This window comes from Miscanthus floridulus, chromosome 2, assembly GCF_019320115.1.
Source record: "Miscanthus floridulus cultivar M001 chromosome 2, ASM1932011v1, whole genome shotgun sequence".
Taxonomy (NCBI): domain Eukaryota; kingdom Viridiplantae; phylum Streptophyta; class Magnoliopsida; order Poales; family Poaceae; genus Miscanthus; species Miscanthus floridulus.
The window spans coordinates 156,689,050-156,704,230 of record NC_089581.1 but is presented as its reverse complement, the minus strand read 5'-3'; the positions used below and the strand labels follow the sequence as shown (position 1 = coordinate 156,704,230).

The following is a 15,181-nucleotide window of genomic DNA, read 5'->3' as shown; positions in this document are numbered from 1 at the left end:
ACCCAGCCAGCCAGCCCCAGCCGAACATGGCGTTCCATTGATGCCGAAAGCGGTCAGAGTGGCAGCCGCATTCAGCAAGTGCAGCGAGTACGTTTTGTTTCCTTGCGGGGGTAGGTCGCTGTGCGCCTGTGCCAAAGCGTCATCAGTGCCACGATCTGCTCCCAAGTCCCACCATGTCCCCGCGATTAAACTGCCACTTTGTAGTCGGAAATTCATGCATGCTACGACTGAGTATACATGTTTCTTCGAGAGACAGTTACAACACCTTGCTAGAAAAAACAACAAATCAAAACACGAGGCAAAAATCACCATGGTGACTTGGTGAGGCAGTTAAGCCTCGTTCACAAAAAGAAGTGCTGAAGGCAAATGGTACTCAGCTGAATGCAAGTCAGAAACAGCATTTTATGATAGCAAAAACGGCTGGAACGGGGCCAAGAGGCAAATGAAAAAAGATACTTTCATTAAGTCATAAATATAGGGTACCAAGTACAGCCAAACTGATAGTTGTACTACATCTTATCTACTGATAAAAACTCCTCTTCACAGCACGGTAAACAAAGCAAAATGAAATACTAGGACTATCCTCCTCACTCGATACAGTCATTAGAAATATATATAAGCAACGGATAAACTGCTGTTGAGCTTGTTTTTATTGAGCGCGTTGTCTGACTCCCTTGGAACCGATCTGCCAAGGTTAGTTGCACCACCCTTTGAAGCCCATCTGCAGAACAAGATGAGGTTATGAGCTGAACAAAAACTCTTTCCTGCAGATCTGTATTGACAATATGTTTACTTTGGTATTCCGTCAAAGAGTTAAATGCACCGTAGTCCGTAGGTCCGTTAACTTTTGGTGATGTGTTATCTAGGTCCATCAACTTTTAAATTGTATTTTTGAGTTCATTAACTTTTTGTGGTGAGTCATCCAAGTCCATTAGCTTCCAAATTACATTTTTTAGGTCTATTAACTTTTGATGGTGTATCATCCAGGTCCATCAACTTTTAAATTGCATTTTTTTGTTCCTAAACTTTTTAACTGGTTCACCGTAGGTCCAACCCTTTCGTTTAGCGAATAGATTTGACATGGCACGTCAAATAAGCAGCCACGTACAGGACGAGATCACCATCCAAAGATAATCTTCAATACAAAGAACCTGATGTGATCACCATCTAGGGTTTCTCGAGCGACGGCTTGACGGAGAATAAACTCCACAATAAAATACAGTCTAATCTACCTGGTACAAGGCCGAAGGCGACCCAAACAAAACTCGGACTCCACCAGCCCAACTAGGACCGATTGACCCTGAGTCCTGATTCGGCTAACATGCATGGCACGTCCAAACGCAGCCACCAATTCGATTCACGTACACAGGTGCACGCAAACACTAAAAGCTAGATGCTAGATAAAAGATCATGTATCACAACTGGATAGGAAACTAATGCATGAAAATAATAAAATACTACGGCAAGGATGCTAATCACGTTGGGAAAATTCCATTAATGATCTCCACCTCTTTAGAATTAGTACTGATGTATTTTGTTCGCTTCATTTTCTCCTCCTTTCCACGCAATAATAAGGTACCTCTATAAAATATCTTTCATGACAGTCTAGCAGTTGTAAAAAATTTTATGTCCACAATATATTTATCCTTAAAAATAATAGTTCCAAATTTAAGACCAGAGAATATTAACGAATTACCAGCTGCTATATTTGAATTATTGCTAGACAAGTCTCCATGAACATCTTGAGGAACTATGGACTCATCACCTACTCCACGGTGGCTGCTTATTTGGCGTGCCATGTCAGATCTATTCACTAAACAAAAGGGTATAGACCTACAGTGAACCAGTTAAAAAGTTTAGGGACCCAAAAATGCAATTTAAAAGTTGATGAACCTAGATGGCACATCACCAAAAGTTAATGGACCCAAAAATGCAATTTAAAAGTTGATGGATATGGATGACACACTACCAAAAGTTAATAGACCAAAAAATACAGTTTAAAAGTTAATGGACCTAGATGACACATCACCAAAAGTTAATGGACCTACGGTGCATTTAACTCTTCGTCAAACATAATGGGGGCTTTTGTTTGGCAGTAAGAGAGAGATGAATCTGTCGACCAAAAAGTACAGTATATTCTTTGTTCACGCAATTGTATTGATATGTTTCAGCCTAAATCATAGCAGTTTATTGGCCAAACTTCTAAACTGCAGCAATCCGTTATAAATACTCTATACATATCATGGCAAGGGATTTAAAATAAAAAAGTTCAATTTGTTTCCTTAACTTAGAAGGGTACCTTAGTTAGACTCATGCCACGAAAAATCTACCAGTTCCAACTTCTTAATCATCTTTCTGGTTGATCAGAACTTGAAGCTCCATTAGGAGGCGGCGTGGACAAGTTGCTAGCAGACCCATTCTCTACTGGTGGAGGATTTCCCCATTTTCTCTCCGATTCCAAAGGTTCCAACACAAAAACACCACCATCAGTCAGCCCTAGAGCAAACTGGCTTGCTTCCGAAGGGTGTGCCGCAACCACAACAGGATGAACACTCGGACTACAAGAGAAAGATATTTAAGTTACCATCAGAAATTTGTTAAAAGATGAACACAAAATGTGCTAAACGTGAGCTACTTATTACAGAAACATTTCAAAGAATAAAGACTTATACAGGATGCATAAGCAAAAATATGCTGCAGAAAATCAAGTGGCAGTTTGTGGCTTTGACAAATCCCAACGTTTGTGTTTTAATTTCTTCTCCCAAGACCTTTTACAACTCATTTCAATCCACCCACTAAACCTTTTTTTTAAATTAGGGGTAATATAAAATTCTAACCCCCCGCCCCCACCCCACCTGCGTGCAGCACATGCAGGAGTTTTAGCACGCAGTCCTAGAGGCACACACACAAGGTAATGTGGCAACTAGAACAGGCAGATGTTACCAGTATGTGCGCTCAACTTGATCCTAAGTTTCATAAACTCGGAACAAGAATGCCAATTCAATCGAAGACGGACATCATTTCTGATAAAAAATAAGACAGACATCATTCCTAAAAGGGGCAATTGTCTGGCGGACATCCAAAGTGATGGTCGTTTGCTGACGGACACCCCGTTTTGAGTAGTTTACCAGAAGACACTCTGTTTCGGTGAAATTAGGCCACAGGACACTGCGGACCGGTTGCAGCCGGTTGAGGAGAGAAAATTTCGTTTTGGACATCCGGTGCCCTCCCCAACGCGACTCGACGACTCCTCTCCCGCTCCCATCCCCTCTCTGCGGCTCTGCCCCACAACGTCGCGCACCCCTCCATCTCTCCCGAGGCGGCGGCGGGCGCAGGGCGATAGCGCCCTCGCCGGTGGCGCGCCGGAGCGAGCCCAGGCCCCGGCGGCCCTCCTCCCTCACCCCCAACCTGCCTTAGATCCGCAGATGTCGGTGCCCATCCTAAAGGTCCCCGCCGCCACCCACACCACCCCGACGCCCACGGCTGCGGCCACTGCTGCACCCGCGACGTCAAAGTCCACCTCCCTCTGCCTTGGCATCGGCCCCGCATCCCCCGATGGGCGGCCGGCGGAGCCGGAGCAGCCTCCAGCCGGGCGCCGGTGCTGCGAGCTGCCCCGGTGGGGTACGTGCAGCTTCCAGTGGGCATCGCATGCCAGCTCCTGCTCAGCGGGCGCCAGCTCCCTTCCTCCTCAAGCAGGTCCGCGACGACACTCTCAGTGGGAGCAGCGCTGCGCTGCGGTGGAGTCGAGCAGCGCCGCCACCACGGAGATGGCCGCGGCCGTGGAGGGCTCCGGTAGCGCGGGCGCGGTGCTCGCCAGCTCCTCCAGCGCGGCGGCATGGGAGGCCGCGGAGCCCAGGCGGAGCCAGGAGACGAGCGCGTCTTCCACGGCGGAATAGGAGGCGGTGGCGGAGGAGGATGGGGCCGGCGCGAGCGCGGAGGCGAGGAGGCACGCGTCGGCGGCGAGCTGGGGAGCGAGGCGGCGGTGGAGGAGAGCAGCGAGACGGTGTGGAGGTGGCCGAGCCTGGGCAGGCACGTCCCCTACAGCGGGCAGGAAACAGAAAAAAAAAGAGAAAGAGAGAGGAAGAAGAAAACGGCAAGGGCAAGAATGTCATTTCACCACTGTTCTCTCTCCTCAACCGGCTACAACCGGTTCGCGGTGTCCTATGGCCTAATTTCACCGAATCAGAGTGTCTTCTGGTAAACTGCTTAAAACGGGGTGTCCGCCAGCAAACGACCATCACTTTGAATGTCCGCCAGACAATTGTCCCTTCCTAAGAACAAATTTTGTGTTTTATAGAATACCTGATATTTGGAGGAAGATATGAAGCAGGAAGAATCCGACATTGAAGTCTCAAACTTGACGCATTAAATATGCCAACAGTAGCATCCATAAAGCTTGCATAGATCAGTTGACTATCACACGAGAATGTGGCATGTGTGATTGGAGGTGAATTCTCTCGAACAGGCCACTGTAAGTGAAGTTATGGTGGGAAATGAGAACCTTCATACTGAACTCCATTGCAAGTGTAATCTGCAGACAAGTGAGGGGAGACAGTTTACCTGCTTCACTGGTTCTAGTTTTGTAGTTTCATAGATGGCAATCTGGGTTTCATGCACAACAAGAAAATGCATTTGATCTTGGTGGAACTGAACACGAGTGTCCAAGATATTGGATTGGCGACCTGATGGTATCTGCAAAAATCTGTTCTTTTGCTTCTCCCATCCATCCGTGTTCCAAACACATAACTAAAAGAGGAAACGATTAAAAATGATAAAAAATTAATATAAGAAGTATGTCAGATATGATCTGAATTGACAGTTCAGTAACTAACCTGGGCATCAGCTCCTGAAGAGACTAACACATTTAGCACATTTGAAAAGGCAAGACCCGTGATTCTCTTAGAGTGACCTCTGAGCTTGCTTTTGACCTGTACCAAGAACAAATAAGGCATACTTTAACTGCGTCCTGTTCAATGGAAAGAAAATCAAAGCCACTGTGAATACCTCATCAATTCGGACATTATAGATTTGGATGGTCGAGTCATCCATTCCAATTGCAATTATGTTGTTATCTTGGGGGTGAAATGCAAGAAAAGTTGCTGCTGGCGGTGCAGGCATAAATGTTGTCATCGTCTGCAGTAAATATAAAATCAAAGATTGTTTCTACAAGAAAAAAAGCTAAATGTATCAAAGTGTAAAGATTTAGCAACCTTGAAAGTCATCATGTTGAACAGAGAGATTTTTCCTCCAGAAGCAGACATGACATATGAATCATTCTTCGACAAAGCAAAGCAGTGAACAGCTTCTTCAGGATTATTATCAGTCGTGTCATTAGTCATGAAGATGCCACTTGGCGGTTGCCATAGGGTGGGAGACACACTCGCGGTCGCCTATAAGATTGATGAATAGCAAAATTGAACAATTTAGTAACAATCTACCACACAAAATTTTCACCTATGATACGCAGAGAAGATGAGCGATCTGAACACTATTTATGCACATCTGTAGGTACATAAGAAAACGGATCTCACCTTTCCGGAATTGCGATCACTGCGTGGCCATTTCCAGAGTAGATGAACAGCGCTTGAAGTTAAGGCCAAAATAGCAAGACCAGAATTTGTGTAAATCAATCTCGAGATCTGCAATTAGAGAGAAAAATCTTCAAACAGCCTTATGATAAAATCAGCATAATCAATGCCAAGGATAATGAAGAAATCAAGAATACAAGTCATATATGAGATGCCATCCAAAATCAAGAATACAAGTCATATGAGATGCCATCCATTTTGGACAGGCATCATATATTGAACTGAAAAATAAGGTAAACATGTAGGCAGGAGCTTAGTGTAATTAGTTAATGTTCCAAGCCCAAATGAATGAAAGAGCTGACACACCAAAAGATGTATTCATGTATACATGAAAATCAAGCCCAAATAATTATGCGTCCCAACTTCATGAAATAAGTTGTAAACAGACATTATATAGATTAAATGGAAAAGTGGAGGGGTTAAAGTATTATTACCTTGCTTGTTCTCATGTTATCCGCCAGTTTGATTGATCTGCACTGAGTTGACTCAGCTATCTCCATAAGCTTCCATACCTTTGACTTGTCCAGTGACTCGTCAGCTATTCTAGGTTTTACATCAACCAAACTTCTGCTATCACCATTCTGTTCATTTTCCAGAGTACAACGAAGTTAGTTGGGATCATAGTTGTTTTGTAATAGAAGAATACAAGATCAGCTGAAGAGGTAATATATGCAGACCATTGCAGTTATAGCTAAAGGAGCAGCAGCTACTGAACTGCTTGCTGCAGCTGCATTTGCCGCAGCAGTCAATATTAGAGGCTGCATAAACAAGGATTGATTAGATCATGATTGCAGATATTCTTCTCGGAATTTTGTGTTTACAAGTAATTACCTTTGTTACAGTCTCAGTTGCATTACGAGAAGCATCAAAAGAACAATTTTCCAGAGTGCGCAGCAACCGAAGTCCATCAGCATTTGCTAAGATCTTGATACCATTGTCAGCAGTAGAGACAGCCAATAGAGTTCCCTCCTTGTTGAAGCGTATCCGTGGACTTGCCTGATGATTATGGGGCCATGTTAATACAATAAGGAAATTCCATACTTCATTGTATGAAATCAACCATTCAACAAACGGGAGCACACAAGAAGATAAGAAAAACAACTCACAGGTAAGCCACCATCAGCATCAATGGTAGTCAGAAGACCCGTGCTGTCCATGTCCCATATCTTAATCATGAATTCATCCCCAGCGGCCAAAAACCTGTTCCGGGTGGTATCAAATTGCACAACACCCATGGATCGCTTACGGAATCCCTGATATGTCCTCTTCACTGCTCCTTCACTTTCATTCCATTCTACTAGATGTGATTCACCATCCTTGCTAGTCCCACAGGAAAATAACCTATGCATAAAGGACAAAAAATTAGTGGAAGGCTGGAATTAAAATACAAACACCCATATACTCCTAACTTCAAGAACAGAAAAGGAAAAGCAGGAACCTTGAACCATCTGCGCTATATGCCATTGTAGTGCACCAATGACCTGGTGCATCATAGTCAACTCTAGACCCCAAATTATCATATAGCCATGCCTTAATCTTCCCATCTAGAGCAGTTGAGAAGATGAACTGAACAATAAGAAAATAATAAGATATAAAACCATTAGTTTTCGATGGTACAAAAACCAAAACGTCTATCAATTGTCCGTGTTAATAACTGGACAAATACCTGAATATTTTCCTTGTAATGTGGACAAACTGAATAAACAGGAGCTTCATGTCCTTCAAAGGTAAATTGCTTAGCTCCACTAGTGGCCTCCCAAACCTAGCAATATACAATATTCAGAGCTTCATATTTGAACATAATGATTAGTCCAAGAGCTAAACCATCACAGAAACTCGCCTTAATTGTCTTATCATCTCCACATGTAATTATACATAGCTGCTTATTTGGATGAGCAAATGCGATGTCATTTACACCACCATTATGTGCATCAATCTGAAGAAAGCAAGTATTAGTCAAATATAGGAACCAAGATAGTCAATTGTACAAAAGAAAACACACCAAACAACTATGAGGTAGAAAGAACTAAGAACATGCAGTTAAACCTCCAAGCGTTGCCTAAGATCATCGCCGCCGTTATAGGAATAAATCTGTACAATATGCCTTGAATAAGCAACACCTATTAAAATGATAAATACATTAGAGAGATGCAGCCATAAAAGGACAACAAAAACACTGATTAAATCATCTTATCTTACCAAACAAGGTTCCATCAGGACTCCATATTATGCGATTAACTGACACAGCTGGATCCTTAACCAGTGATGCCTGTTGATCAATTCATGCGTTATATGAAGGCTAATAGAATACAACAAGCTACTGAAACACATAGTGCAACAAACAAACCTGGAGGGCCATTGTACATTTACTAAGGTCCCAGACCTTGAAGTTTCTGACAACAAGTCTCTCTTTGGTACCAACATCCCACAATCCAATGTCGCCAACATTGGTACCAACTGCAGCGAGCCAAGGGTAAATACAGCACACTGAGATGGCAGGAAAGGGACTAATCCGAACTTATATAATAAAAAAGCATTAAGACAGTAAGAATTTACCAAGAAGAAGAGTTTGTTGAAGTGGATGGAAATCCATGCTCATCGGTGTTGATCCTTGGCTTAAGGTCCGTGCAACAGTTTTGTGGAAATCATCTTGTTGGTAATTATGGCTCTGCGGATAAGTCACAGGCAGCATGTTCACCGGAAGATTCACCTGCTACGTTAGATCATCATAAGTGCATGATTAGGTGTAACAAACAGTATCAAGTACTCAGAGCAAGAATCTAGTAATGGCAACACATATTTCAGGGCAAGATATCACAAACACCTCCTCAGACATGCCAACTGGTCTAGTTCTCTTGGAGATGTGATCAGAATCTCCTGATGGATAATCCATACCAGGATTAGCAGTTGTGGGTGTTCTAGGATGCTTCAACAAAGCGGCTACAAGATGTAAAGACAGATAGATATTAGTCAATAGACATACACACTGCCTTCGATTCAGGCCATTTCATTATTCTTTGCAACAAGATGACATAAATACCAGGATTTGTAGGAGTGCCAAATCCAATGGCACCACCGGACACAGCAGGATGTGTTACTGCTGGAGGGTTTGACATCCACCCAGCCAGAGGTGGGACAGGTGTTGGTGCAGGTTGAAAAGGCTGTACAGGACATAAGTCATGTCATATTCTAAACAACTGAACCAAACAAGCTCTAAACAATTGTACATATGAAGCAACCAAATCCAAATATGATCGACAAAATTACTCCATGGGCACCCAATGGAGGGAAACCTCCAGTTTTGGGCATAGATCCGAGTAACGGATTGTTTGCTGGTGATGGAGCACGTGCACCATTTGGTTGTCCACACGAATGATCAACAAAAAGAGTCTTGATGTCAGGATTAGGCCTAGGGTTTTTGCAAAGCTGGTGCTGCCAGTTTAAGCTGTCAAACATGAACAAAATAAGGTTACCCACCATATAAAATGCGAATACAAGAAAAATAAGTAGTTAAACATTAGAATTCCTGAGCGCAATGTCCATAAGAATCAGCATGAAAAATTAATCGTCTTTACAATGTAAAAACAAGATCAGAAGCTAAATGTGTTTAAGTAATAACTAGTTGTGGTGAACCAAAGATGTGTATTACACAGGTACTTTTAAAGATGAAATGTACCAGATCCAGATGTGTTTGGAAAAACCCTGTTAAAACTAAAGAAGTTAGTCCCAATTTTCATGCTTGGTCTGTAAACTTCCCAAATCATCAAAACTTCTTCTGAAGCCCATCAACAGCCTCTTTAGCTATTCATCGGGGTTGATTAAAACCCACTTGCCTCCGCTCGCACGGGAGCAATCGGAGCATTGGTGGCTTCTTCGCGTGCTGACACATGTCTCTGACTATTTTGCAAAAAGACCCTTCAAGTTTTCAGAATCAACCCGCAGTCCAAACCTTTCCGCTCCCAGCCTCCCACCCCGCAACCCTAGCCCAACGTCTCGATCCCTCTCTCCTCTCCCCGCCGTCACCGCTGCCGCCACCTCCGCACCTCCACCCCTCGCTGCGCAGCCTTCACACAGCCATCGCTTAGGCATGGAAGCCGCATGGCCTCTGCGGCACGAGGGCGCACAAGACCCCGGGCGGAACTTTCCGGCCCCTCCCTGGCCTCTCCTCCATGCCGGGATACCCTCGACCACCGCCGCCGCCATCACCGCTTGGATCTCCTGCCGCCGGCGTTCTTGGCCTCCGGCAGAGGGCAAGAAGGGTCTGCCGCTCCTTCCCCAAGGTTCCCCTTCGTCCACCCCCAACCGGCGTCGAGGATCTTCGTCCTCATCCTGATCTCCGGTCGCGTCCCAAATGGAGCAGCCACCTCCTCCTCCCATGAGCATTTTGTCTGAGATCTGGCCTCGATCCCCCTCCCCGCGCGCTCTGGATCTGCTGTCCTAGGCTGATAATCTGCTTCTGCCCATGCCCCCTTGCTTGAAGGCATCCTCGGTGAGGTGGCGGCCCCGACTCTGCCCTTGTGGGTCGATCCGTGGAGGAGGATGTCCGCCTTCCTCAACGCGTCCATGGACGAGGTTCCCGCTTGGACCCTGCCAACACACTACGGTTGCCGACCTCCTCAAGACGGCATGGTCTTTGCGAGTGGTGCCAGTAAGCTTCCCTTCCCCATTTTTGCTGCTTAGATCCGCTCCCGTTGCCTGCTTCGTTCTCCTCTTTTGGGTACCAATTGGTGGCTGTTAATTTCCCTCTAATCATCATCAAGATTCAGAACGTCCCATCACAGACACAGAGAAGCAGTCATGGAGTCAAAGATGCAAGTCGACAAGACTCGCCAACTGAAGTTTCTTCCTCTTTACGCTTCTGCAGGTATTACTTTGTCTCAGAACAAGGTCTCTTTTGATACCTGTTGAATCAATGTATTCTGCCTGCCTGAGAAAGTGAGAATCACCATATTATATGGCATAAAGAATCACCATATTATCTTTTCAGCGGTTGTGAATGGTCATGGTTCAGTTGTTTTCCGCGGAAGACAGCTGTGTGAGGGTATAACTGTAGGCTTCCTAACATTAAGATGGACCACTGACTTGAATTAGGATGTACTCCTACATTGGTTTCTTTTCCTTTTCTGCTTGTGTGATAAGATGGCTTGGGATGAATTAGTGTGTTTATGATGTCTGTCCGGAAAAGCTACAGATAGCTCATGAAATAATTTTTATCTATTTTGGTGACATTAGCCTGGAACATGGGGTGTGCTGTCTGCCAAAAAATTCTGTCAATTTCCTTTTGGTTTCCTGGGTTTGGCGAGGCGAGTTTAGTGAGATGTTTGTGCATGTATAGATCAATCAACAAGCATCTTTCTATTTCTCAAATGGCAAAGCTTTTTCCCTAAATTAGAATCCAAGTGCCTAACTAACAAACATGTGTAGGTTCTTGTCCAATATGCTAGCAAAATTTTGTTTTGCAGATGGCAAGTGCCTAATTAATGCTGGATTTCATACTTTTACCATTGTGTACATAGGAATATACACTATAACTCACAACTGCAGCCTACAGCTCTTAACGTGAAAATTAAAATTATACTATTCATTGAAATGTGACTTAGAATGTCTATCATTAAGTTCCTTGCTTCTTGGAATGTTCATGCTTGTTTGTCATAAGGTCATTAGTAACTTTGTTTACAGAATGGATATTGTCGTTTGTTTCAATGGTTGATGTCATCCCCTTTCTCTGCACTTATCATGTTTTCATGGATGCACTGCAACTGACTTTTAGTATCTGATATCCTGATTACCACAGTGCAGTGAATATGAATCTTGTCTTGTCCATATCTTTTTTTAATCAAAATTCAGACTATGCCATTCCACGTGTTCTGCATCTTTCACTGCATGGATTGGGAGCAGATCATGATATTAGGAAGTATTTATGTCCTGTTGTGATGATCTGACATAATTTTGCCATAGTGAGGTAGAGTAGCTGGTTAAGAAATGACAGAAAAATAGATGAATAAATATGTTTCTGTTTTGATTACTGGACATGCAGCTTCTTTCAGTTCAATCATGCAACCAATATGGTAAATAATGATATGTGAGCACTTGATGGTTAACTCATGTTATCCATTCGAAGGCACGCACCCCTACAAAAACATATGTATATTTTATATATGCTTCCCTTTGATTTCTTTATACCCCTCCTTTCAGTTGTATGAGAAAAAAACTGGTCACTATTTTTCAATATTCAACCTCGGAGGGTGCTAACAAGCGTATCTGCTTAACCTGCACTAAGTTAGTGTGACTTTATTGAAATGGACTCATCGTTCTCTTCAAATGGACATTTTTCTTGCGATTTGACTTTGTAAGAGTAAGATGTTCTTTGATGATGACCCCACTGGCCAGTTGTGCTAATATAAATATCAATGCATCTCTTGCAGGAAAGAAAGATCCATGAATCGGCTTGAACCTGGATTTCTTGGAGCCGTAATAGCCCTAGCTGATCAACATGTTGTGGAATGAGACGGTATAATGCATGGGGTTGTTATGCTATTCGGAAGATGTCTATGACAATGGGCGGTTGACTCTAGAGATGGAGTTGTGGATGTTATTAGTGTAAATATTCTTCATGCCTTTTGTTGTGGAACGGGGGTAACTCCTATGAGGTTTTCTATGCCTCTTCTAATTCGTGATTTTAAGATGGCGCAGGATGTGCCTATATCAGGTTCTATATTTGTCTGTCTTGTGTTTGATAGCTATTGCTACGTGCTAAGCAGAGATTATACATTAAATTGTACAAATCTCTTATGTTCCTGTGGTCATGGTAGGGCGCCCAACGGGCGCCTGATGTTCTAGTGTACTTTAAAGTTGCCTACTTTTCAGGTTTTGAATGTTGTGTTGCTCTAATAAACCAATATTCTAAACCAAAATCAATATTAATAATCTGATTCACTTGTGCAAATCATCAATATATTCTTTTATTTTTATTATGTACACACATACTGTTGTATTAAATAAATGGCAGCCTGCGGCAGTTCATATGTATATGAATCACGTAATGGTTCCACCTTCCACTGTATCCAGGAAAAAGGGCGTACCCAGTGCAGAGAGCTCCCGCTCTGTGCGGGGTCTCTGGGGATGGGTGTCAGTGGCAAGCTTTACCCTCGCCTGTGCAATGCGAGGAGACCGCGACTCGAACCCAGGACTTTCCGGTCAAAGGCGGTAAGACTCTACCGCTTGCACCAGGCCCGACCTTCCACTGTATCCAGGAAACATAATCTAAAACATTTCAGTTTCTAAGGCTCTGTCCTTACTTGCATAAGTGTAAGGTTACAGAAAGAAACAAAATGCTGAATGGCTGAATAAAGAGCACAGCGATAATTCTTTTACATGGGACTACCTCTGATTAATAAGTGTCCGCAGCCTAGAATTCTTCAGGTTGGGAAATTGTAGCTTGTCGCGGAACAAGGGGTTAGCTTCAATCAGCTTCTTCAGCTCAACAAGCATTATTGCTCTTGCAGATTTTGTATCGCCATACTTAGAGAGCTGCTCATTTTCCCTAATAACAAGGCAAAAGCAGAAGTGGCTCTCTGAGCAATCCAGAAACAGCTAAAAGCCATGATAATAATGACAACAGATCAATGCATACAAAAAACAAGGCCGGCCAGTCAGCTCTTTACCTAAAGTTCTCCAAGGTCAGAAGCTGTGTGATCTCCTTAAACAGCTCCTCATTGAAGGATGCAAAGACCTTAAGGTCCTTGACCAAGATTTCAACAGCCTTTGACCGATCAAGCCTGATAGGAAAGCAAAGAAACCCTGGTCAGAACGGCACTCCACTCTAGCATCATAATCAACACTGCACAAACCCCTCCACTTACTTATCAAGAGCCTCGAGATACTTCTGCTTGCGGATCTCAAAGAATATCTTCATGGAGTAGCGGTTGTCGTCGACCTTGGTGAATCCACCGAGGTAGCGCTCCACCTCATCCCAATTCCCATTGATGACCTCGTCCTCAAAGTACTTCATGTTGAAATAGAATCCGGACTCCTGCTCCAGCCTAAACAGCAACAAGAACCAACTGAGCAAAAAATAGACATTAAAGACCGGTCCATTTTCAGCTTTGGTCCAAATCACTCACTTGTGAACGGTCTCTTTGAATTTCTCCTCATCGAGGAACTGCAGGATGAGGAAAACCAGCTCCCGGCTGAGCGACGACATCCTCCCTCCTCCGCCTCACCCACGTGGAGGCGGCTGCTCCTAGGGTCGTACCCTATAGGGTCTCTGTACAGTACCAGGGCTGAGTCAGAGTAGAGCTCCCCCTACTTCTCCCCCCGGAGAATTAGGATCTGATTGGTGATTGCCCACGGCGAGCAAGAGATCTCCCACGAAAAATAAATCTCAGGAAAAAAACCATCGAAGCAAGTTAGGGTTCCATACCGCAACCCTAGGACCGGACGGATCGCCGCCCCACGCCTATCCAGTGGAAACCGACGCGTCGGGGGCGGGGCAGGACGGCCGCTTTTAGGTCGAAGGGGAAGCTGGCGGCGGGGTCGGCGGCGACGGAGCGGACGAGCAGCCGAGAGAGAAGATGCGGTGCGATCGAGGCTTTGAGGTCTAGCGCAGGTCCAGACCTGACATGGTAAGCCCGGAAGCCCAGAACGGTTAGTACAAATAGCTTTCCCAAGAAATGTTTCCATGGGAGAGAGAGAAAAAAAAAACCATGGCAGCCTTGTGAGCAGAAACTTCAAAATAAACATCGATATTGCCCGCAGCCGCCTGGGCTGGGCAAGAGCACGGAACTCCACAGAGCCGCGTAAAGATTTTGCCCTAATTTTTACTCAGCTTCAGATCTGTGAAATATAAACAACCAAAACCTACATGCATCTATCTAAACTTGGACGGGGAATTATGGCGATCACCTAGGAAGCTCTCGATCGATCCGATCTCGCCGTGGGAACGGCTGCCAGCGCGCCGCCGGCAACGATCCTGGATGCAGTTGATCAGCACAGAGGGAGATGAATCACCACCGAACCAGGTTGGGGAGTAGAAACTGTTCGGACGCCGAGTTGAGGGATGATCTTTAATTTATAGGCTAAGGCTGTCTGATATGCGCGTGCGATTATCAACCTGCTTTCTCCTTATCTCCTGTGATAAGTGCATGGGATGTGATAGCTGATAAGAAGTTGGAGATAGTGGTGGGCCCGCGGGTGGCTATGGCCATTGACGCGGGGGAATCAGGGGGCGAATGTGGCTGGGTTTGCTTTTAATGAAGAGAGATCTTTCCCACCCAACAGAATGATTTTCTTTTAAAAGGATCCGAGAGACATTTTCACACTTGCATGATTTTTTATTAAAAAGGAAAAAAGTGCACATGACACAAAAATATATCTTAGGGCAGTCCCAATGCTAAAAACTATATGTAGTTTCTATACCTATTAATTTTCATAGACACTACATATAAAAATCATGGTCCCAATGGATAGTTTCTACAGAACAATTTTTTATCCAATCATATACATTCTCTCTCCATTCTCTACCAGTCATATCCCTTCATGTCTTGGTTCTCGTGTAGATATGGTTCTAACTTAGACCCGGTTTATATGATTTT

At 44.2% G+C, this 15,181-nt stretch overlaps 1 protein-coding gene across 3 annotated transcripts; it reads right to left on the bottom strand.

Moving 5' to 3' along the window:
- Positions 1 to 443: 443 nt before the first annotated feature.
- LOC136534307 (protein TPR3-like) lies at positions 444 to 14,646 on the bottom strand. Of its 3 annotated transcripts, XR_010778700.1 has the most exons (29): positions 14,493 to 14,646; positions 14,011 to 14,204; positions 13,712 to 13,854; positions 13,451 to 13,630; positions 13,253 to 13,366; positions 12,973 to 13,131; positions 8,856 to 9,033; positions 8,629 to 8,749; positions 8,413 to 8,528; positions 8,145 to 8,301; positions 7,936 to 8,045; positions 7,788 to 7,857; positions 7,635 to 7,708; positions 7,429 to 7,524; positions 7,255 to 7,350; positions 7,027 to 7,154; positions 6,695 to 6,929; positions 6,420 to 6,584; positions 6,266 to 6,346; positions 6,023 to 6,169; positions 5,532 to 5,639; positions 5,211 to 5,390; positions 5,005 to 5,133; positions 4,833 to 4,928; positions 4,561 to 4,746; positions 4,303 to 4,469; positions 2,300 to 2,558; positions 1,697 to 1,833; positions 444 to 721 (listed from the first exon to the last, which is right to left on the bottom strand). XR_010778700.1 is itself a non-coding variant. In XM_066526769.1 (28 exons), the coding sequence occupies exons 3-27, from the start codon at positions 13,789 to 13,791 to the stop codon at positions 2,348 to 2,350; spliced, it is 3,384 nt and encodes a 1,127-aa protein (XP_066382866.1). In that variant the 5' UTR covers positions 13,792 to 13,854; positions 14,011 to 14,204; positions 14,493 to 14,646; the 3' UTR covers positions 444 to 721; positions 2,300 to 2,347. The 3 variants fall into 3 exon arrangements, 2 of the variants coding, with proteins under 2 accessions (XP_066382866.1, XP_066382874.1); XM_066526769.1 differs by lacking the exon at positions 1,697 to 1,833; XM_066526777.1 differs by lacking the exon at positions 1,697 to 1,833 and having other exon boundaries at positions 8,145 to 8,298.
- Between the last annotated feature and the right edge of the window lie 535 nt (positions 14,647 to 15,181).

What these genes read in the sequence shown, in the direction of transcription:
- LOC136534307 (XM_066526769.1), bottom strand. Translation starts at nt 13,791, where the DNA reads ATGTCGTCGCTCAGCCGGGAGCTGGTTTTCCTCATCCTGCAGTTCCTC. An exon ending in TATCTCGAGGCTCTTGATAA is followed by an intron (nt 13,367 to 13,450) that starts GTAAGTGGAGGG and finishes CTTTCCTATCAG; the next exon opens with GCTTGATCGGTCAAAGGCTG. An exon ending in CAGTTGGCATGTCTGAGGAG is followed by an intron (nt 8,302 to 8,412) that starts GTGTTTGTGATA and finishes GATCTAACGTAG; the next exon opens with CAGGTGAATCTTCCGGTGAA.